We start from the raw sequence: 21867 nt of genomic DNA, 5'->3' as shown, positions 1-21867 counted from the left end.
CTGAATTCGTCACTTCCGCCGAAAACACGCTTTCAATTTTGTTTTGATATTTACTTGAACTTCATTCCCTACGACGTAACAATTCCAGCAATCATTTCTTTATAATCAAATACTTTCGGAAGTGGGGCGACTCGGTTATAATTTATGAGTGCCCGCAAATGTTTACTTCTCAGCTTTAAATGTTAAGGTTTATTAAATCCAGGTACTGTGTAAGCTTAACAAAAAAAAAAACATGGAAGTGGCAGTAAAAGGTCAGTGCTCTAACCCAAGTCGAATGTCTATGGTTGTGTTTTAGATTTGTCATTACTTGTTTTTTTCTAAGCGAGAGCCAAGAGGAGGCATTTAAATGCAGACGAGCTAGAAAAAAGTCAAGCGGGTATCCAAGCCCTCACCAACCCCCAAAGTTTAAGCACAAGCCGGGGCAGCACTTCCAATCTGAACCCAAGACCTACCAAGAGATCAAAATGTGGTGACTACTTTACATTAAATTAGAATTTGGCTGTTGATGGCAGATAGGGTTAAGAGGGGAGACATTACTAATGTGTCATCTTAACATTTCATGATAGCATCAATCACCTCTAGTGCGGAGAACGGCTTCCCCCCATGCACAAATGGACTCCATGGCGAACCAGAAGATGAGGACGATGCGCAATCGTGGCCCTCGGACCTGGAGGAGGAGCCTGAAAACAAGAACATTGACTACTTAGAGGGAGTAACCTCCGACATGTTTGAAGATGAGTTTGACTCTTCTGACGAGTTGGTGCACGAGGACCTGGATGTGGAACCCCTGCCTGATGCCACCTACGGTCTCCTCGGGAGTAACAAGGAGCTGCTGCAACCTCAGGGTTGTATTGACGACCTTCCGGAGGAGTTGCTCAGGCAGGTCCTCAGCCTCCTTCCTGCTCGAGACCTGTACAGGAGCGCCGTACTCGTGTGCAATCGGTGGCGCGACATGATTGAGGATGACAAGGTGATGCGCACCACAACTTTGGCTGTGATGAAAAATCGGGGCACTTAATAATAATAATTGTTCCTTTTTCCAGTTTATGCCCTTCAAGAAACAGTACTACCGCTTCATGATGAACGAAGAGGTTACAATGACCGAGGTCACCTCCTCATTGATCAAGGGCCGCGTCATAAAGCCAGCAATGTCACAGCACGGCGTCCGCAACCTCGTTATGTAAGTTCTTCAACATCATCCGGGCCGCTTTTCAAACATTAATCGAGGCTCTTTGTCCGAGGGCAGTTTAATGTCGCACCATAAGTTTGGCACGATGGTGAATCCGACGGACGTTTTGGAGCGAGTGAAGAAACATCGTTTTTTCCCCCACGCTGACGCCGCCATCAGATTACGCATTCGGAATGTTCCCAAGTGCCCGAATCTGCACGTGGAGGTTCAACTGACACACTCGCACAATTTATATTGTCTCCAAAAGTTACAATGACCCGTGCTTGATTCCCGCAGGGCCCCAACCCGTTTGCAGCCATGGCGGTGATCTTACTCCTCAGCGAGAGCGTGGAGGACGTGCAGGCGTTGGTGACCTTGCTGGAAGACTGCATGTCGTACAGCGACGTCACTGAGTTCCTCAGTCACATGGCTATGGTGCTGCTGGCTGCCGTGAGGAACAAGGTGAAGATTAGCGAGAGGTGAGGCCGGCTAAATTTTAAATGGGAAAATAAGATCAAATGTATCTCCTTAATCCTTTTTTTGGTGGTTTCCAGGTTGCATTACAACATCTACTATGTTCTTCACCTGAGGGAGAATGGCCCCTTTTCGGTTAGCTGTTCGGAAGGCCGGTGAGACTATCAGCTTAGTCTTGGGTATCTTCTTCAGCGCTTCGGATTGAGATCTTTTTTTGTCACCTTTTTGTGTTCCCGCCAGGAGCTCGCGCATGAAGTTGACCTCAGAACAGCTGAACATCCTCAGCCACGACATTCAGGAGGACCACTTGGTGAAGATTGTCGCCTTTGCAGGTACGGCGAACCTCCACGCTCAACATTCCGAGAATATGACTCGGCCTCCCGTCAGGGTCTTGGCGGCTGACGTACGGTTTTTGCGTTGAAGGTACGGGGAAGACGACCACGCTGATCAAGTACGCCGAGCAGCGGCCGCACCTCCGCTTCCTGTATGTGGCCTTCAATAAATCGGTTGCTAGCGAAGCCTCGCAGCGGTTCCCGCCCAACGTGGACTGCAAGACTGTCCACTCGCTGGCCTATAAAGAGATCGGGAAATTGTGAGAAGCTCGCACGGCCAAGTGTCCAATTCAGATCTTGATCTCTTTTTGTTTTTTTTGATGACGCAGCTACCAAAAGAAGCTCACCTTCAATCTGAATGTCTTCTCCATCAACACGGTCCTGCCCAAAGGTCGAGGGGGTTACGCCAAGGCCAAAGTGGTAGCCCAGACTCTCAACAACTTCATGGCTTCCGTCAACGAGACCATCGAGCGGAGCCACGTGCCTTTCTCGCAAGTGAGTCTTCAAGGCAACAAGACGGTCATCACTGAAGAAGAAAAAGAGGTGAGGAGCGCTGTACGAAATGCCGCCTGATTTCAATCGTCTTAACCATTTGTACGATTCAAACAGCTGTCATCAAAATGCTGAAATTCATCTTCTTGTCTGTAGTTGTATGTCCAAGATGCAAAAAACATTTGGATGAAAATGAAGGACCTCAATGAGACTGAAGAAAAAGCCTACTACATCACTCACGACGGTAAGACGGTGACTCGCGTAAGCCTCTTGTGAACAATTATAAACTTTTCTTATCTCCGCCAGGTTACTTAAAGTTATGGCAGCTCCAAAAGCCAAAGGTCAACCTCTCCGACCAATACGAGGTTATTTTTATCGACGAAGCCCAGGACTGCACCCCCAGTAAGTTTCTCAGTCTTGAGTTTTTGGTCGTCGATGCTTCCCTTTTTTTTTTTTTCTCCCCTTAGCCATCATGGACGTGCTGCTGATCCAGAAATGCGGCAAAATGCTGGTGGGCGATCCCCACCAGCAGATTTACACCTTCAGAGGTGCCATTAACGCTTTGCAGACTGTGGCTCACACGCACATCTACTACCTAACACAGGTTTGCACGCAACAACACGAAGAATAACACTGGACGGATTCCGAATCTAAAATCATTTTATCGTCCAGAGTTTCCGCTTTGGCGCCGAGATCGCCTTCGTGGGGGCCAGCATCCTCACAGTGTGCAAGGATGTCCGCAAAATTCTCGTCGGGGGAAGGCAGAAAGGTAAGACGGCTTGAAACAAACAACCTCGCCAAACTGACTTTACGTGATCCGTTTTCCTAGGGGGCGTGTTTGATGAAAAAGCTGCCCAGGCCCAACAGGACATAGCCAACGGGATAAGCCCGCGTCAGGGAAACACGGCCATTTTGTTCCGGTGTAATTTTGGCGTGTTCAGCGAAGCCGTGCGGCTAACCGAGGCCAATAACAAGTGCAACATCCACTTCATAGGCGTGAGTGTTTTGTCTACACACCGATTTCCCCCCCCCCCCTACTGACTAAAGGTACGATGGACAGTTGGCCCGTGAGCCATATGTTGCTCACCCTTGTTATGTGCTCAGCCACTGCTTCCCAGAAAATGTTAAATACATAATTGTGGATGCTCTTTACCTGACAGGGTGTGGACAACATCGGGTTGAGTAAGATCAAGGACATTTGGTACCTAATGGAAGGCAAAGATAACCGCAAACGTGAGGCTCGCGCATATCGTTTTTGTTCCGGTTGCATCGGCAAAGGAAATGATTGTCGTTCTTTTTCCTCAGTGATCAAGGACCACCTGATTGGATCGTTTGCAAAAATCCAATCCAACCCCTTTGAGGCGTTGAAGCTGTACGTCAGCAAGACGGACGACCGCGACCTGGAGGCCAAGCTGACCATTGTGACCAAATACACAAATCGCATTCCTGATCTGGTGAAGTGCCTGAGGAGACACTCGCAGGATAACGTTAAAGAAGCAGGTGTGCGCTTTGGAGAATTGGAACACATGACCCGTTCCTCCCTGTTTTTCTGCTTCCTTCCAGACTTCATACTTGGCACAGTTCACAAAGCCAAAGGCCTGGAATTTGAAATCGTGATGGTCGGTTGCGACTTCATCAACGTACCCAGCGCCAGACACAACAGCCACCACTTCAACGAATTTTCTTTTAGTGAGTCTTTGCTTCAAAGTTTTTTAGTCGGAGAGTCCCCCGACTTTTTTTTTTCTTCTAATTACAAACCTGCGCTAAATTCAAATATTAATCACGCAACAAATGAAAACTTTAATTCAGGTAACGTCCCCAACGACGAATGGAACCTGCTCTACGTGGCGGTGACTCGCGCTCGAACGACGCTCATCATCACGAGGAGCATCCAGTACATCATCACCCAGACTGGGGTAGGATATGATCACATGATCAAACATTCTTAACATAATTAATCATTTGTTTACCTTGTCATCAACAGGAGTACTTCTTAAAGTCGGTGATGCCCGCTACGCCGCTGAAAGCGGGCGAGACGCCGCCGTGCCTCGTTTCCGCCTGTCCCAATTGCATCACGCCCGGTGCCGCTTTCATGATGTGCAGAAGACGGATGACATATGTGAGGACATTCAGCAACTGGGGAAAAAAAAAAATTACAAATCTAAATATGATTTTCATGAGCATCTGTCTGCTTCTAGACGAGTGGCCCGTCTGCCGAGGGCGCGCTGTGCGAGAGGTGCGTGTGGACACGCGTCGGCCCAATCGCTTACCTCATGACGGACGACGTGCTCTCCATGGCTGAAGTTCCAGAGCGCTTCAACCAGCATTTATTCCACATCATTTTCCACGCGCCGCTCTAGTTGGAACTGACTGGGAATATTTTTTTTTTATTTCTGTAACAGAAAACTTGGGTTGTTTTGATTCACTGTCTGTTAAAAAATGGGACTGAACGGTCTGATTAAAAAAGACTGAAAAGGTTAAAAAAAAAAAGTTGTTTGTAAATATGAAAATATAAATCAGTATAGGCTTTCATACTGCAGTTGAGTTTGATGTTTTGTGATCTGTTCAAATGCTTATAATAAAACATTGGCGCAATGGATATTAGCATTTTTTTCAGATCAACAACACCAAGATGCCACAAGATGGCGGAGACAAATTATTAGCAGTAAGCTCGACATGCAAACTGTCCAAGGCATCTCCTCGTTGTCGTTGATATACAATTACAGATATCGATGTAAACACTTACCAGTACGATCCGACACATTGACAGAATACAGCTGCTCTCAAAGCACCACTTGATTTTCCTCACATCATTAATAAAGGATCTTTTCAAGAAAGGAAATCTGTCCGGACGCGTCGCAGCAATCGTGCTGGTTATAACACATTCCACAGAGACGTTATCATCCGTCATCAGATAACATCTGGACAGGAAAAACAGAACTCATACAAAAACATAAATGCCAAAATTCCAGATGAATTTCATACATATTTATTATGGGTGTAGTTTGCACGAGGGCAGAACACCAAGTTACAAAAAGTCCAGAGAGACGTGTGTCTGACAAAAAGTCAATTTGGAAAAAATATATATATATCTGTATATAAGAAATTGCTACATGGCTACTTATTCAATATTTGAGGGAAAAAAAGCAACTGATGAAAGGGTTTTTGAAACAATAGTGTGAATTAACCTTGACTTTTTTGAGATACGAGCTATCATTTGGCTAATTTTTAGTGAAGTTGTGAGACTTAAAAGCTTTTCATTTCATGTTTATATAAAATACAATATTAAAGTGAGCTGTTTGTCCTCATTACAATACACATTATAAAAATATCGGTTGTTTTTATTGGGAAGGCCGGACTGGATTAATGGAGCTTCCATTGATTTCAATGGTGAGAAATGATTTGCCATTGGAACGTTTGGAACGTAATCAGAAACGAAGTAAACCTGTTTCTCAAGGCACCATTGTATGTAAACGCGTTATAAGTGCTTGTGCACTGTGTTTCATCAACTTCGACAACTTCCAGTAAATATTTAGATGGTCAACGGTCCAACTTGCTCGGAACATGACCCGGTTTGCTCACCACTGAGTCTTGATGGGCTGCAGCACGAGGAAATAGTTTCCTTAAGGCAGCCAAGCCGTCTACATTTGTGGCCTGACTCGCATCCATAGCACAATGAAACGAGACAGCTGCTGTCTCCTTTTTTTCTGTGCAAAAACAGTTTGACACCTTTTACTACCTCCTGACCAAGGCTATGACGTAGCTTCATTCAAAGGAATGTCTTCCGGGGCCATCTGCGGCGAATCGCTGGTTCGCCCTCGTCTCCTGACGAAGAGGAAAAACATTCGTGAAGATTCCGGCAAGGCATTCAAAGTGGCTGAAAACGTTACTCCCTCGGCTTACGTTTTACAAAGGAGGCCGATTCCAATGAGTGCCACCGCGATGGCGACCAAGACGCCAACGACGGCTGCTATTGTGGTGATTCCAGGTCCTGCCAATGAGAAGGACTGATTAGAAATAGTTCACAACCAAATATTGATACAGTAAATAAGTCTGTAAAAAGCAGAATCCAAAGGACAAGTGTGTTCAGTTTTTCCTTGGCTTCCTCAAACAGGCGTGAGAATTGTATCTATCCGCAAACCAGTTTTCACAATCTTACGTGAAAGAGCAGCCGACGTTTCTATAGCTAGCGATCCAATGCCAACTTGGGAACAATAACAACAATAGAGAGCAAACTCACCACTCAAGGAGGAACTGGTTTGCCAAAGAGAAGCGTCGCTTCTGGTATCATTGATGAGCGAGTCGGCGGGCTCCGATATATTTCGGTGTTTCTCCACGCTGGTGGTGGCGGCGGCTTCTGTAGTATGGACCACGCTGGTGGTGGGGGCTTCTGTAGTATGGACACGTGGAGGGAGCGTCAGGCACATTTGGCGGCATTTAGAGCCTTCTCGGAATACGACGCTACGAGCTCGGCGCGCCTCTCACCTGCCTCGGTGTCGTCGGATGCGCCTCCTCTGGGGTCCCCTGGAAACACAATCAAGTCGTGCATCCTGTAAGCTGCTCGTCGGCGAGGTGATTTATTTCAAGACTTACGTTTGCATACGAGGTCGGGAGAGGACCAACTGCCGGCTTTGCATCTGATGAGGTTGGACGTGCCCGCCGTTCTCAGGTAACCTTTGCGGCAGATGTAGCGGAAAGTTCGGTTGAGCTGGTGGCAGTCTTGCGGCGGAGGCTGGGTCTGAGGCCAACGAGGGATTCCCGAGCACGGGCATTCACTTTGGCCTGGAGGCACAGGGCTGACAGTCAATCGTCGAGCTCGGTTGTTATGCAATTAATAAACACTCAAGAGTAATTATGAAGGAAACCGCAACTGAACCAGGAAGATAAAAAACAAATAAAGTATGCGCTAAAATTGGTCGTCAACGGGTTTAACTGGATTTTGGACAATGTCACTCACGCAAGATTATACAATTAAGAGTTCCGAGTGTGTTACACAACATATGAGTGAAACAAAAAATGTAAAAAATAAATAATGGAAGCCTTATTCCATTGTAAGCGGGGACACCCTTTTGTAATTAAGCCACAAAAACTTCCCAAATAAACAAAATCACAATTCATCGAGGCACAACAGTCAAACTAATTTCATACAATGATCAACAAAGTATTAACTGGCCACTCTTTAAATTACGGCTCGATAAATTCTTGTCACAAAATCCCAATTAGTTAGTGAGGGTGCACATACTGTCAATCTGTCCAGGATTATATTCGAAAGAAATGCTACAACAATGATTATGATCATTGAACTCAACACCGGTTATTTACTATTGCGTTACAACAGAAGATATATGACTTTTGACACTTCTGTTTGTTATTTGGCATCGGTAAAATCCATATAATTTACATAGGAATAAGATTGAAGTAAAAACAGCGATTAATATCTATACAGATAATATTTGATAAAGACTATAAATATATAGAGAGAGCTATAAACAAGTGTGAGCGTAGATGGTTTATAGTTCTTACCGCTGTCGGAGCAGCGCGCTTTGCCCAGGACGCACGCCACGACGCAAACTACAAGCAAAAGTCCAAAGCCCAAAGCCATCCGGCAGAATTTACGAGCGAGTTTGGCTGCGGAGTACCCATGCTCGTATTAACTTTCACTTTGAGTCTCCCACGACAGTGCGGAGCCGCCTAAACTCTGACATCAGCTGATTGCGCGGTCCGCCATGTTTGTAGTCCCGCGTCCCAAAAATCATCTGCCGTAGTTTCCGGTTCGACAGAAACACATGCAAACACGACAAGGCTTGTATCAAACAAAAAAAAAGTGTTATAAAAATTGCAAAACGTCGATATCATAAAGCAACATATCAAGCACCGTTGTGGTTCAACCGGGGTCATCCGGCCGCTAGGTGGCGCGACAAGTAAAGAAAAAAAAAAGACGTCACGGAGTGTTGTTGACTGACGCGCTCGGTTTTTGCTTCCGTCTTGCAAGAACATGCCTTTTTGTTCGATGTGCATCTAAAAGAAATCATTTCATTCAATTCATATCGACTTAACTCCAAAACGGTAGGTTCAACATTCGTTACGAAATGTATTTCGACAGAATTGCTAGGCGGTAGGGAAAGGCCACTGTAACGAACTGCATTCAGCTAACATGAGCTATTTGTCGTGCCCGCTCTGTTACCAAACCTGACCTGTTCGTTCCTGGCGATCATCTCTCTCAGGTAACAGCAATGTCGCTGTATGATGACCTCGGCGTGGGTGCAAGTGACACCAAGACCGAAGGATGGTCCAAAAACTTCAAGCTGCTGCAGTCCCAGCTGAAGGTGAAGAAAGCAACTCTGACCCAGGCTAAGGTACGGACAAGCAATTGGTGTGGTTTCAACTAAAGCCCAGGTATCACTGGTATTTATTTATCAATGTGTCGGAATTGTTTTTCCCCATGTGTGTGCAGACGCATCGGACGAAGCAAACTACTGTTTTGGCTCCTGTCATCGATCTAAAGCGAGGCGGCCCCGCCGTTGAAGACCGACAGATCCCAGACACTCCTCCAATTGTCGCTGCTGCAGTCAAGGTCCGATCACCTCTGACTTAAATGGTAAAGATCCCCGTTGAAGCTACGCTAAACATTACAGGAAACCGCCCCCGCCGGCTTCTCCTCTGGAGATGTGCTGATCCCGCTTGCCGACGAGTACGACCCCATGTTTCCCAACGACTATGAGAAGGTGTTGAAGCGGCACAGGGAGGATAGACAGCGGCAGAGGGAGCAGGAACGCCAGAAAGAGATTGAGGACAGAGAAAAGTAGACCAAAGACAGTACAAAATCTGTTCACAAGATCTTTTTGGGGGTAGTTTAGTCACACTATTTCATTTATCCCACTAGGAAAAGGAAAGACAGACATGAAGGAGGAGCCCCAAGCGGCTTCTCGAGATTCCCAGCAGCGGAGGAGGACTCTGACGAAGACGAAGATTATGAGAAGGAGCGGCGAAAACGAAGTGAGCGCGTGTTTTGCTTGTATTACCTCATGCACACAACTTGGACATTTAAAAATAATTCTTTTTGTTTAGGAATTAAGTAAACTTACTGTTTGTTTTTGTGTGTCCGCTTCCTCAGGTATGGGTGGTGCTGCCATTGCTCCGCCTTCGTCACTTGTCGACAGAGATGGTGAGTGTGACATCCCCTGTGGCCTATCATAAAAAAAAAAAAAAAAAATCATAAAGACATCATAGTTTGGTGATCAGTTGCAACAGCTTGAAGATTGTCAAGAAAATCTGACCCTGTGTTGTAATAGCACTGTTTGTCCAGCAGAGGGAGGCATTGTCAGCATTAACGCACTATATCAACTTCAATCTTCTGAAATTTATTCAGGGATGGTTAACTGGTGGGACCAGACTCTGAGTGGCTCCTTGATTCATTAACAAATGCAGTGGTGAAAAATTGTGCCCCCCCCCCTCCATCATTTAAGTTGCACTTCCCTGATTTAAATGGACAAGGTTCTTCGGCATACCCATACGAGGACGAAGGTCGTCCAAGCAGAGGCTCAAAGGCCGCCATCCCTCCGCCCATGTACGAGGACTCGGAGCGGCCGCGTTCCCCACCCGGACCAACCAGTTCCTTCCTGGCCAACATGGGGTGAGTCCGACAAATTCTTTTACTGCGTTGGTACACGACATACACGTTGTCTCACTGAATGTACCTGTTCCTGCAGGGGTACAGTGGCTCACAAAATCATGCAGAAGTACGGCTTCAAGGAGGGCCAAGGGCTGGGCAAGCACGAGCAGGGCCTGAGCACGGCGCTGTCTGTGGAAAAGACGAGCAAAAGAGGTGGCAAGATTATCATCGGGGACTTGGCGGAAAAACGTAAGAAGGATTTTGATGCAGTGATACTCTTGACTTTGAACATCTTCTGAAGGCTTCTACTTTGTGGTGTCGCCCGAGCAGCAGGGGCTCCGGCGCCAGTTCCTCCCGAGACTCCCGGAGGAGCAGGTGGGACCACCCAGTTGCCGTTCTGTTCTTCGTTTTGGGGCTCAGGTCACAGCTGCTTATTTTTCTTTATTAATACGATGTGTTCAGGTGTAAGGTGATCTGCACTGCACTGTTGCTTTTGTGTAATGTTCTTGGAGAGGAGGAAAAAAAGAAAAAGTATTACAAAACATGGCTGGTGAAAAAATGATACCACACGAACTCCATAGAAAGTTCTCCAGATGAAATTACAATTGTACTGAGTTACACGCCCACACTTGAACAATACAGTTTGATACAATACAGAGTTTTTTTTGTTTTGTTATCAGCCTTTCGGTTGCCCCATACAGGAGTTGGTAAATGTTTTTTTTTTTTTTTCCATTCTAGTGGATTCCAAGAAGGCTGATGCAAACCCGCTGACAGAGATTCTCAAAAATCCTACCAAGGTGGTCCTACTGAGGGTACGCCTGTCATATTAAACGGTTACGAAATTTCTCCGAAAATCGTCAAGGACTCGTTTGGTGAGCCGCTGGGTTTTGCTAAACGTTTGGGCCCCTGTTTTTAGAACATGGTGGGCCGAGGAGAGGTGGACGAAGACTTGGAGGGCGAGACCAAAGAAGAGTGCGAGAAATACGGCAAAGTCATTAAATGCGTCATCTTCGAGGTGAGCGGCAAAAGGTTGAAAAGGGACCGTCGTTGGTTCAACTCAGCCTAAACATGCTCTTTTTTTTTTTTTTCCACAGATCGCCGAAGTGCCCGATGACGAAGCGGTCAGAATATTTCTGGAGTTTGAAAGAGTGGAGTCGGCCATTAAAGGTTTGTATCACATTCCGTCATCTCTGCTACTACTATTGTGTAACTTCTCCATTATAGTGGGGGGGGGGGGAGTGTGTTGCTTTCTAATTGGGTTGGCCCAGATTGGAAACAAAGGTGTGACGGGGCTCCCTGTGGTGTTATATCAGATGTGGCCCAGCAACCTAGTCCAGTCTCCCAGCGGAATTGGGCTTACATCACAATACGGGCAAAGCAGGACATGCGGGGAATTTTTTTTTTCAGAATGACGCGGTATAAGGATAATCTGAACCTCATCTGTATTGAACCACCTTTGTTGCCATTCTTTCGGTGTATTTAGATAGATTTATTTACCTTGACATGGTTTGACTGTTGCCTTCTGTCTTCCGCAGCTGTGGTGGATCTGAACGGACGTTATTTCGGCGGGCGGGTCGTCAAGGCCTGCTTCTACGATCAAGACAAATTTCGGGTTTTTAACCTGGGCGAGTAGTAACCAGGTCGTCCTCTCCTGTCATGTACATACGCCTGTTTTCTATTTTCCTCATTTGTTGTATGATTTGTGTAGTTTCAATTTTTTTTTTTTTTTTGGTCCTAGTTCTGAGATGGAAAATACTTTTTGTCTCTAAATAATAAAGGACTAAAATTCATTTGTATTTTGTCTTGCAAAGTTTAGTTCTTGAGATGACATTTTTTAGGAGAACCTACTTTCCCTGCTGCAATTTTGTCTCCGTGGTGTCTCCAGAGGGCAGAGAATTTTAACTTTGCCCCAAGTCCATTATGGGACAGAGCCTCAGCCTCATTCACAACTTATGTAAGCGCTCCTCTCGGGGCTTTTGTCTGGCAAGACGTCAGTCAGGAGCAGATTTCATCATTCCGAAACAAATTGGATGGTGAAACGAAGAGCAACCCGTGAGGGATGTTCCACTCTTTTATTCATTTTGCTCTTACAATGTAAACAAAATGACAAACCTGAGTGAGAAGTTAACCGGCACTTCCTGCGCAGTACACATCGAAGTTCCTTTTCTGAAAAGACAAACACATTTGCCAAATAAACTTAGCTCACGTCATTCATGTTTATTTGTGTAGCCACGAATGATGCAATGAACATTTGTTTTACCTCCAGAAAACAAAAACATTTAATCTGCCAGTGAACATCTCATGAGTTCGTATGTCCTTAATTTGTCAGAATAAAAACATGTTTACGCCATGGGAGATTTTGTGTCCTGAGGCTTGTACAGAACTGGTATGTGTAATATGTGTAACTACATCCACGATGACTAAATGGTGCAAGCCTGAGCAGTTGACGAGTGCCAATCTGCACGTTTCACTTGGGAAGTCCAAGGTGTGGGAAAACAACTAAAAATAGAGCAGGACATAATTACATAATAAGAAATGCTAGTTTTGAAATGAGTAACTCAGCAAATATTCCTCGACAGATATTTATAGCTAAAGCAACTTTACTCATTATTATTATTTACATTCCTACTGGTATACTATTAAGTGACTCGTGAGATTTATCGTAAACTACCGTTGTTGCGACTTTCGGCTTGTCCCATCATTTAAAATACTATTTTTGAGCCACGAGTAATGTCGTTGTAATGGCCATAATGACCGCAAGGTGGTGCTACTGCCCCCGATCGCTCATGACGCCGACGTTTGTGTCGTCATCCCAGTCACGTTGCCTCTCCACCAGGCAGCCTTAAATAGCGGATCGACGCCGCAGACCGGCAGATTAGCTCTACTCAACGCTCCAAGCGGCCTCTACCGTCACTAGCGGATTGTTTTTCTTGCTCAGGCAAAACTTACAACGCTTAATTTTTTTATTTTTTTATTTTTTTTTGTTTGGGTGCGTTAGAATCGCCGTGCTTCCCACTTATTGTGTGCAGCTTTTCCAAGTCTTCAAGGAATGCCCAGAGAGCTGACCCAGAACAGGATCCAAAAGATCTGGGTTCCTACCAAGGATGATAAACCGGCACCCCGTAGAGGTAAAGTACATTATTGAAATGAAACATCTAATATAGAATGAATAGGATTTGATATTACTATGACCTCTTTGATGTGCGACCCAATTTTTATTTGCATGTTTATGCATGATGTTTCTGTCTACTAATGTGATTATTGAAGAAATACATAAAAAAAATAAAATAAAAACTCTACAATAATGGGTTGCTGGTTATGAACGTGGGTGCCGGGTGCACTTGTCCTACAACGGCATGCACGGCACGCCTCGACTAGTGCGTGACGAGACACAAGTCGCCATGGTAACCGCATTGCGTCGCAACCCGGAGTGGGATGCTGCAAAAAAAAAAAAAAAAAAACTCGGCTTTTCATTGGTCGGTGGCCAACGCGTTATATGGCGCGATACTGATGATTTAAACCCACGTTTGCATTCTTTCAAACCGAGCAAGTGAAATATTGTATTTGTTAAGATACTTTTTTTTTTTCTCAAGCATATTAAGATTTTTAAGCAGTTTCCGAAACTCAAACAGTAGTTTACAAAAAAGTGTTGCTTATATTTAACCACTCTTCCAAAACCTCCAGTGGCTATTTTTGCAAAAAATAAATCACTCAAGCCTAAATCAGGTCATGACATTTTTTTTTTTTTTTGCCCCAAAGTATGTGCTTCCAACTGTCAGAGCTGGGCCAGACCTGCTGGCAGAGTCTGAATGTCAATTACCGCCCTTAATCCCTTCTTCCCGTTCATGTGGTTCTTGTGTTATGGAAACAAGATTAGTCAATTGGCACTGCCTATGTTTATTGCGGTGCGGTAACAGAGGCACTTAAGTTGACTTCATGTGACGTCAAGAAATGCTTAGTAAGTGAAGTAACGTGAACTGTTGTCCCCCACAGCGGGCGGCGTCCCCCACATCGCCAACCCCCCGACCGTCATCGTGATGGTGGGCCTGCCGGCTCGGGGCAAGACGTACATGTCCAGGAAACTCACGCGCTACCTCAACTGGATCGGCATGCCCACCAAAGGTACGCACGCCGGCCGGGGGCGCCCGCCGGCAAAGCCGAAACGTCTTCTCATCGCGACGTTTACCGCCCGCAGTCTTCAACGTGGGGGAGTACCGCAGGGAAGCGGTCAAAAACTACAGCTCCTACGATTTCTTTAAGTCGGATAACGAGTGCGCTGTCAAGATCAGGGAGTAAGTGGATGCGCTTACGGGAAATACAACGTACAGTGTTCGCGATAAAAAAAAAAAAAAAAAACTAAAATAAACATCTTGGCTTTTCAGACAATGTGCCTTAGCAGCCTTGAGGGACGTCAAGTCCTACTTGCAAGACGAGGGAGGCCAAGTCGCGGTAAGTTTCCCATGATGCATCAGCGGTACCAGAGACACAAACTAAGACGCCGCGTCTACGGCAGGTCTTTGACGCAACCAACACCACGAGGGATAGGCGGAAGCTCATCCTCCAGTTTGGCCTCGAGAATAGCTACAGGGTATGTGGTTACCATGGCGACCGGATGGATTGGGGGGGTGGTCTGGTGTCTCTTTATTTACCTCTTTTTCTGTCCAGATCTTTTTCATCGAGTCCGTCTGCGACGACCCGGGCGTCATCGCGTCGAATATCATGGTGAGTTCACGATAACGTAACTGACCACAGCTGTAATTGGCATTTTGATAGTGACAAATAAATCTGACCTTCTTCCAGGAAGTGAAGGTTTCCTGCCCAGATTACAAAGACTGCAACAAGACGGACGCCGTGTTGGATTTCCAAAGGAGGATTGAATGTTACAAAGCCAGCTACCAGCCTCTGGACCCTGATCAGCACGACAGGCAAGAAACTCATTTTCAAAAAGACGGGCTCTCGATTTTTCGGTTCCATTGTTAATCGGGTTCTCGACCTGCAGGGACCTTTCCTTCATCAAGGTGATAGACGTGGGCCGCCGCTTCCTGGTCAACCGCATCCAGGATCACACCCAGAGCAAGATCGTCTACTACCTGATGAACATCCACGTCCAGCCGCGCACCATCTACCTGTGTCGACACGGAGAGAGCACAGACAACCTGGAGGGGCGGCTCGGGGGCGACGCTGGCCTCTCGCCGAGGGGCAAGCAGGTAGGGGATATTCCGAAGCTTCAGGGCCACGTTTGGAGGAATCAGGCGGTGATTTTTTTTTCTCTGCGCTCTCCTTTGTAGTTTTCCAGCGCCTTGGCTGGATTCGTGGAGGAGCAGCAGATGAAAGATCTGAAGGTCTGGACCAGCCAGTTGTGCAGCAGCATCCAGACAGCTGAGCACCTGAGGGTCCCGTACGAGCAGTGGAAGGCCCTCAATGAAATTGACGCAGTGCGTGTCACTCTGGGACGCAACATTATATTTTCTCCCTGGATAAATATTCAATATTTACCGACTTTTTTTTTTTTAGGGATTATGTGAGGAGATGACGTACGATGAGATTAAGGAGAAGTTTCCTGAGGAGTTCGCCTTGAGGGATGAAGATAAATACTACTATCGCTACCCCGCTGGAGAGGTAGGCCCCATTAGTAAAAATACTGGATATATTACAACTACAGTTGAAATAAACGAGGTTCCGAAATTGACCCTTGTGGTACTCCTTCATGCTTAACTTGAGATGACATTCACTTACCATTTTGTTGGATCTAGTCCTACCAGGACCTGGTCCAGAGGGTGGAGCCGGTCATTATGGAGCTGGAGCGTCAGGAGAATGTGCTGGTCATCTGCCACCAGGCTGTCATGCGTTGCCTCCTGGCCTACTTCCTGGATAAAAGTGCAGGTGAGGACACTCATCAATATGCTCATGTAACCACAAATCACCAATCATTTTATTTTATAAATATTGCAGATGAGATGCCCTACCTGAAGTGTCCCCTTCATACTGTGCTGAAGCTCACCCCCGTGGCCTACGGTTGCAAAATCGAGTCCATCTCTTTGAACGTGGAGGCAGTGAATACTCACAGAGACCGACCCGAGGTAAGACCTCCTCACACGGGTACTGTTTATCTGTACCGATGGATATTATTAAGTCGAATTCTGCACAGGAGGTAAGGAGAGGTCCGGGGAGCTTGATCCGGAGGAACAGCGTGACTCCTTTGACCACCCCCGAGACCAACATCAAAAAGCCTCGCATCGACAACCTGGATGAAGCTCCCATCCAGGAGCTCCCTCGTTCGGTGGCTTCGTTGGCACTCTGCAGCCCGTCGCACCTCCCGCTAACACTGGCCGGCCAGGTGAGTCCTAGCATAAACAAATCAGTCGTGGGTCATCCATCGTTTTTTTTTTAACTTCAAATCTTCCTGTGCTGCCTTCTCCTGCTTCTCCAGCACTGGCTGGGCAAAGTTTGCCTGTAAGTATTCATACAGCAGCTAAGTGTGGCTGAAGGGGGGGGGGGGGGGAATAATAATTCAGTGTCACATTGCTATATTTGCTATGCTATTACTTTCAATGGATGGAAATGATAGCCGCCTTAGAAAGTTCTCATGCTGTTGCGCTGAGTCAGACTGACTCATCCGTGTGTCTGATTTATTTTGTGAGTTTATAAGAAAATAAAAAAATAAAAAGGCGAACCGTCCTCCATTACCTGGAAGTGGTTTCCCTCGAATCATTCTCTCGTTTTATGACAAAGTGCTAAGGCACGTGAGGATTATTTCAAAATACCAGCAGGTGACATAACCGGTAGTTTTGTAGGCATTAGGCGACATTAGTAGAGCGCTAAGCGCATACCAAACATTACAAAAAACGGGTGGAGTTGAGTTTTAACGTTGGCTCGGCACATTTTGTGTTTGCAGAACCTGAGGAGACACTCCTGACGCCCTGCCCGGTCGCAATGAAGCGGCATCCGGCGACCTTTCACTCAATGTCTTGACACAATGAAAGTTATTCTACAAAAAGCCTTTATACATGGAAAAGATGACATCATTTTTCCCCCCCTCTCTCACATTGGTATATTTTAAATCTTAAAAAAAAAAAGAGGGGGGTGATTTTTATTTTAGTTTTTTTTTCCTTATCCAAAGACGCAAAACTGTCACTTTTCATGCCTTCCTTCAAGATTTTCCTACGGGGGGGGATTTAAAAGTCAGTCTTGCCGTTCACACTGGAGACGTTCACTGAATTGTATTTATTTCACACTGGGATTTTTTCACTTTTTTTTTTATGTGGGTGTCAAGGCGGAGCCAAGTCGTTGAATGATTTTGCACATTTGGGACGCATTTCGAGATTTTTGTTTATTCATGAATGTGCTTCAAGCCGCTTGATTTTAAACGGAGGTCGTTCTTGCCGTAGAGTGCCTGTTAGCGCTTGTCGCTTCGTCTGGTTCCGTTTTCCACATTTCACATCGGCGCACATTGAATGATTTCGCGAACACGCCGACTCGAACAGGGTCTTGGGGCAAAGGTTATTTTCTTTGTCCGCCGCACGAGTAGAAGCACTTCTATTTTTCTGATAACAAAGCGTGCTGTTAATAATATCTTTGTAAATATGAATAAGTGGAGACAATTGTTGACTCTCTTGGAAGGTTTGAATGAAAATATGTCTTTTTTTTGTACTAATGTGGCGGAACTTAAAGAGCAAGCGGGGTTTGTGTATAGGAAGAAACTGCTTCTCACCGTTTGTTGGCATGTTAGTACAATCTACTTGAAGTGTTTCTCTTTTTTTTTTTGTTACAACTTTATTATATTCTCTATTTATTTTCTATGTAGTTTTTGGCACACACAAAAAGGGAGGAGGGGCCTACTATGCAGGCAAGGACAGTATGTTGTACTTGATTTTGCATCTGCTGGATCAATAAAACAACTCAAAATATTTGGGTGTATTTTCTTCTATTGTGAGTCAGCCACCTTGTCTTCTGATAGAATGACTGACGCAATTCAGGACGATGTTGCAGGGAGTGGAAAATAAAAACGACTAATTCAAGGTGATGTTTATTTATGTCCACTGTGCAGAACAATTTGGATTCCGACCCGCCCCCTCCTTACTGATATTGGTGTTAATGCCAGTTGGATATAAATATAACCTGGCTCTCTGATGAGCTGAGAATGTGCCTGGCCTCCTATTTGGGTCTCCGTCTTACTCACTCACTCACTCAACACCTAAAGAGACACAAGTCAACATTTGTGGTGAGTTGTGGTCAGACTGAGCATTTGGGTGTCTATGTGCTCGCCATCAGGTCCCTCAAGCGCACACGTACACTTTTGGTGACATCACTGCAGCGGCTCATTTCTCGCCAACATTTGGGTTGCCGCCAGGATTTCACAAGTACCGCAAATTAGGCAACGGCAATTTCCCCCCCAAAATGTCTTTGGAAAGGGAGAGTACATTTCTAAAATGTATCTTTGCTTGTCCTTCTCTGGCGGGCGCAGTACAAATTTGTTGGCAGGCATTGCTGTGGTTGCGCGAGCTGCTGTGTCAGGCTTTTGAACGGTAAAACGTGGAGCCGCTAAGCCGCCCGCTCCGCAAATAGCAGCTTTAAAGCCGCGTTAACGAAGGGGCCGGCGCTCTCAACCCCCCCCCGAGGGTTCCAGCCATGAAGGTGTCCGCACCTCAAACGTCCTCTATTTGCGTTTCGCCCCACGACGGCATTTGACAAATTCCGCGACATTGGACACGGTCGGGTCTTGGCGCTCTTCATCATGACTCAGCTTCTTTGCTTCTGTTATCTTATTAGCGCTTCCTTATTAGCCGTGCATGTGACCCGGCGTCCCGTTTGTGGACGGGATTACTTCAGGCTCAAACGCACGAGGGCGAATCGACTCTTTTGACCTATTTCAAACGCATCGCGACGAGTTTCGCAATTTTACGACATGATATGGACGAGGGCGCGCGTGAAGGTTATTGTCTCAAGGTCGCTTGGCCTCCGAACAAGCTCAACTGGTTTGAGCGACTACGTGATTCATTCTTTTGATCAATCCAATTCAAGAGCAAACAAAAAAAAAATATGAATGAAAAGGCATCTTCCTTCCCAAAACAAGAAACTATTATGAATTTCGGCTTATTATTTTATTGATCATACCTGTTGTTGTTAATTAACTAAAATAACTAAATAATAAAAAAAATATAGATTGTTTCAAATCAGTCTAAATTGTATTATGCCTATGAACAATACGTTGCCTGTTTGAATATGTCCAGTTGTACCTCGCTTCGCTCTTCGTGCAAATTGCTCGTTCTTTGTGTGCGCAGGGTACTGACAGCTAGATTTCCGTGTGAATGGAGAGGATAAGCCGAACATGAATGGAGAGGAGGGGATTAAATATCCCCGATTACACCGGCTTGGCAATAAAAGAGCCTTTTATGGCATTCCGCCGCGCAGTTATGCGTCCAACACAAAAGGCACAATACTCGTCTTGATGAGTCACCCTACAGTTTTTTGTTGTGTGTCATGTTGACATTCTCCTGACCTTGTGCGTTTCTACGCGGCTAATAGGGCTAATGGGATAGGTTGTTGTGGACACGCTAACATCAGGGGCGGGTGGGGTGAAGAGGACAAGGAAATGAGAAGGTGAAAGAGGAGAGGGAAAAGTGGAATCCACTCGTTCCCAATTCCCGCCCCGGGAATAACCAACCGGAGAGATGGACATGCGGAAGGTCACGTACGTTCCAAATGATGAACAAATGGGCCAAGGTTTCGAAGGTGTGTTGCTGTTGGCACCATGATGACACTTCCTGCAACACAAGGGAGAAACTACTCAGTGTCGTCACACTCATCTCCTTCCTTCTGTGACCGTAACAGCCACTCATAAAGTGACGTGACGTTTTTTTTTGTGAGACTTTGGACTTTTATCCAAAGTCCCACCAAAGACAAAAAAAAGAAAAATCTAGCATTGTCCAATCCTTACTGATGAGGTCACGGAATTATAAAAACATAATTATTTAAAAAAAAAAAAAATTAAACGCCGTTAACATCATGAAACATTTCTCGTTAACGGAAGAATGCGTTACGACATTGCTCGGTAGCCAACTTTAACAATGGTTAACAGGACTTGCCTGACAAATGGGAAGTGTCACAACAGAAAGTTGGTTTAGGGGATATCGGGAGCAATAAAGCCATAAAAACAAACGACGGTTATAGTTAGGACGGGACAATCTGAGTGAGGAGGGGAAAAACACCGGAATGAATTTGGCTCCATTGTGGACGCAGAGGCACGAGGTTTCCTCGGAGTATCGAAAGTTCACTCATTGTGCTCCCATTGTGAGTCAGTCGCAATTTTGTAAGTGTGTATACGCAAGAGCGGTTTGCACAAAATTTCCCTTCCACTGACCTCTGCAGAAGGGTCGAAGATCGGTCGAGGGAAAAGGCCTTCAATGTACGAACTTAACTTTTGCTCAAAGCGGCCAAGGTCCATGCATTTTTTAATTTCTTTGCTAACTTGCGCTAACTAACGGACGCTTATTCGGACGACGGGGTGAATCAGGTTGGCTTATGTCATAAGTCCGAATCTAGCTCGAGGCCAATTGTGTCACCTCGTTGCTCTGTGTACAAACAGTGGCTCGTTGTTGACTCTGCAGGTCGACGACTAATAAGCTTACGCAACTTCAAGAACACGCAGTCCCGCTTCCCAGCACCTTAATCGCAAGGCTCAATTCGGATATTCGGCTCGCTCGCTGAACTGGCTGGGTGAAATTTGGTCTCTTGGCGCTCAACTGGCCAGACGTGAGCGTCATTGTGATGTTGGCGAAAAATCGGACGCTACTTTGAAGTTCTCAAAGTTTACAGTACACAGGAAACGACTGTGTCGGGATGACAATCCGAAACGGCTTCCTGCCGCGGCGCCTTGTTGGCACCACTCGGTGATTTGTTGAAGCGGATCGCTCACGTTTTGACACCACAATGGCCTTTCCCGCACCAGACTTGACCTCCACTCTTCCCACGCCACCCGCCTCAGAGCAGCAAATAAACTTCACTGATGACACTGGGTTTTGTCATTTTCTCCTCTCTAAAAAAAAATAAATAGCTCAAGCAGTATATTTACAGCCTTTTTTTTTTTTAGTCTGCGTGCGACTCTCTCCGACACCATTTGCCGTTATGCAAATGAGAGCAACAAAACACTTTTCCTGTCTCTTCAGCATGTCAAGTGTTGACTTTTTGTGGAAGTGTGACTAAGCGGAGGAGGCAAACATTGACTTTCGACATGTGATCATTCATTTGCAAACGCTTTTAACCATATGCTAACCGAGTTGACGCAAGGCCACCTTTAAAACTCATTCACTATGTGACCACCCAATTTGCAAATGATGAGCACCGCAGAGGTCAGGAAATGCACGTCGGCCGTGACCCAGTGCTTGAACCTGCAGGAGCGTCCCGTCCCGTTTAATCCCATAGTCTGAACGTCTCGTGGCCAGATCATCGTGTCCCATAATCTGGACTAAAAACCTCCTGTCATATGATCTCATGTGAGTTTTCCATGGAAATAATCCACACATGTGGATAGTTTCAAGGTGACTCACGTTTACTACAACCTCTTGCATTGTGAATGAGTCAGACCGCCCATGATAGGAAGGAAACTGTTCCACTTTGTTGCCGCTTGTTCATATGAAGGGAAATTGCGCCCTCTTCTGGACATACGATAAAAAATAAATAAAAAGCCCGGTAAATCTAAATGATTATTATGCACTTTCTGACAGTCATTGAAAAGCAATGCTTTAGTCAGTAAAAAAAATAAAAATTATTAAGTGTACATTGTACTAAGC

The 21867-nt window shown here is 45.7% G+C and overlaps 4 protein-coding genes and 1 long non-coding RNA gene across 9 annotated transcripts in view; 3 read left to right on the top strand and 2 right to left on the bottom strand.

Annotated features, from left to right (window-relative positions):
- Window positions 1–4: 4 nt before the first annotated feature.
- Window positions 5–5065, top strand: fbxo18 (F-box DNA helicase 1). 2 transcript variants are annotated; one of them, XM_061268287.1, is made up of 21 exons: window positions 5–251; window positions 323–466; window positions 567–970; window positions 1044–1180; window positions 1247–1394; window positions 1466–1647; window positions 1723–1797; window positions 1883–1974; window positions 2066–2234; window positions 2304–2517; window positions 2623–2710; window positions 2773–2868; window positions 2934–3070; window positions 3139–3235; window positions 3296–3462; window positions 3627–3699; window positions 3772–3966; window positions 4030–4155; window positions 4276–4382; window positions 4451–4585; window positions 4665–5065. In XM_061268287.1, exons 1-21 carry the CDS (start codon window positions 233–235, stop codon window positions 4824–4826), a joined length of 2967 nt encoding a protein of 988 aa, XP_061124271.1. In that variant the 5' UTR covers window positions 5–232; the 3' UTR covers window positions 4827–5065. The 2 variants fall into 2 exon arrangements, with proteins under 2 accessions (XP_061124271.1, XP_061124270.1); XM_061268286.1 differs by having other exon boundaries at window positions 323–469.
- Window positions 5066–5439: 374 nt separating this feature from the next.
- LOC133145153 (interleukin-15 receptor subunit alpha-like) lies at window positions 5440–8170 on the bottom strand. Its single transcript, XM_061268313.1, has 6 exons — window positions 7990–8170; window positions 7060–7248; window positions 6952–6990; window positions 6707–6856; window positions 6370–6457; window positions 5440–6291 (listed from the first exon to the last, which is right to left on the bottom strand). The coding sequence occupies exons 1-6, from the start codon at window positions 8066–8068 to the stop codon at window positions 6219–6221; spliced, it is 618 nt and encodes a 205-aa protein (XP_061124297.1). The 5' UTR covers window positions 8069–8170; the 3' UTR covers window positions 5440–6218.
- Window positions 8171–8399: 229 nt separating this feature from the next.
- Window positions 8400–11874, top strand: rbm17 (RNA binding motif protein 17). 2 transcript variants are annotated; one of them, XM_061268301.1, is made up of 13 exons: window positions 8400–8532; window positions 8691–8822; window positions 8921–9040; window positions 9102–9268; window positions 9350–9462; window positions 9581–9631; window positions 9961–10099; window positions 10176–10327; window positions 10409–10453; window positions 10817–10890; window positions 10995–11093; window positions 11173–11245; window positions 11614–11874. In XM_061268301.1, the coding sequence occupies exons 2-13, from the start codon at window positions 8700–8702 to the stop codon at window positions 11709–11711; spliced, it is 1254 nt and encodes a 417-aa protein (XP_061124285.1). In that variant the 5' UTR covers window positions 8400–8532; window positions 8691–8699; the 3' UTR covers window positions 11712–11874. The 2 variants fall into 2 exon arrangements, with proteins under 2 accessions (XP_061124285.1, XP_061124283.1); XM_061268299.1 differs by having other exon boundaries at window positions 10409–10498.
- LOC133145156 (uncharacterized) overlaps window positions 10321–21867 on the bottom strand; it is a 34506-nt gene continuing 22959 nt past the window's right edge. For 2 of the 3 annotated variants that reach the window (XR_009710838.1, XR_009710836.1), the window contains 7 exons: window positions 19774–19842; window positions 16045–16422; window positions 15072–15945; window positions 14869–14987; window positions 12191–12244; window positions 11576–11668; window positions 10321–10583 (listed from right to left, as the gene is read on the bottom strand). This is a non-coding gene — a long non-coding RNA (uncharacterized LOC133145156). The remainder of the gene's footprint in view (window positions 10584–11575; window positions 11669–12190; window positions 12245–14868; window positions 14988–15071; window positions 15946–16044; window positions 16423–19773; window positions 19843–21867) is intronic. The other variant, XR_009710837.1, reaches the window with a different exon arrangement.
- On the top strand, window positions 12940–17985 carry pfkfb3 (6-phosphofructo-2-kinase/fructose-2,6-biphosphatase 3). The gene is made up of 14 exons (XM_061268298.1): window positions 12940–13206; window positions 14072–14200; window positions 14274–14370; window positions 14461–14527; window positions 14592–14666; window positions 14744–14800; window positions 14879–15003; window positions 15078–15285; window positions 15367–15513; window positions 15593–15697; window positions 15832–15961; window positions 16031–16158; window positions 16227–16415; window positions 16974–17985. The coding sequence occupies exons 1-14, from the start codon at window positions 13128–13130 to the stop codon at window positions 16992–16994; spliced, it is 1557 nt and encodes a 518-aa protein (XP_061124282.1). The 5' UTR covers window positions 12940–13127; the 3' UTR covers window positions 16995–17985.

Source organism: Syngnathus typhle, linkage group LG21 (genome assembly GCF_033458585.1).
Source record: "Syngnathus typhle isolate RoL2023-S1 ecotype Sweden linkage group LG21, RoL_Styp_1.0, whole genome shotgun sequence".
In the NCBI taxonomy this organism is placed as follows: domain Eukaryota; kingdom Metazoa; phylum Chordata; class Actinopteri; order Syngnathiformes; family Syngnathidae; genus Syngnathus; species Syngnathus typhle.
This window is presented reverse-complemented; position numbering and strand designations above follow the sequence as displayed.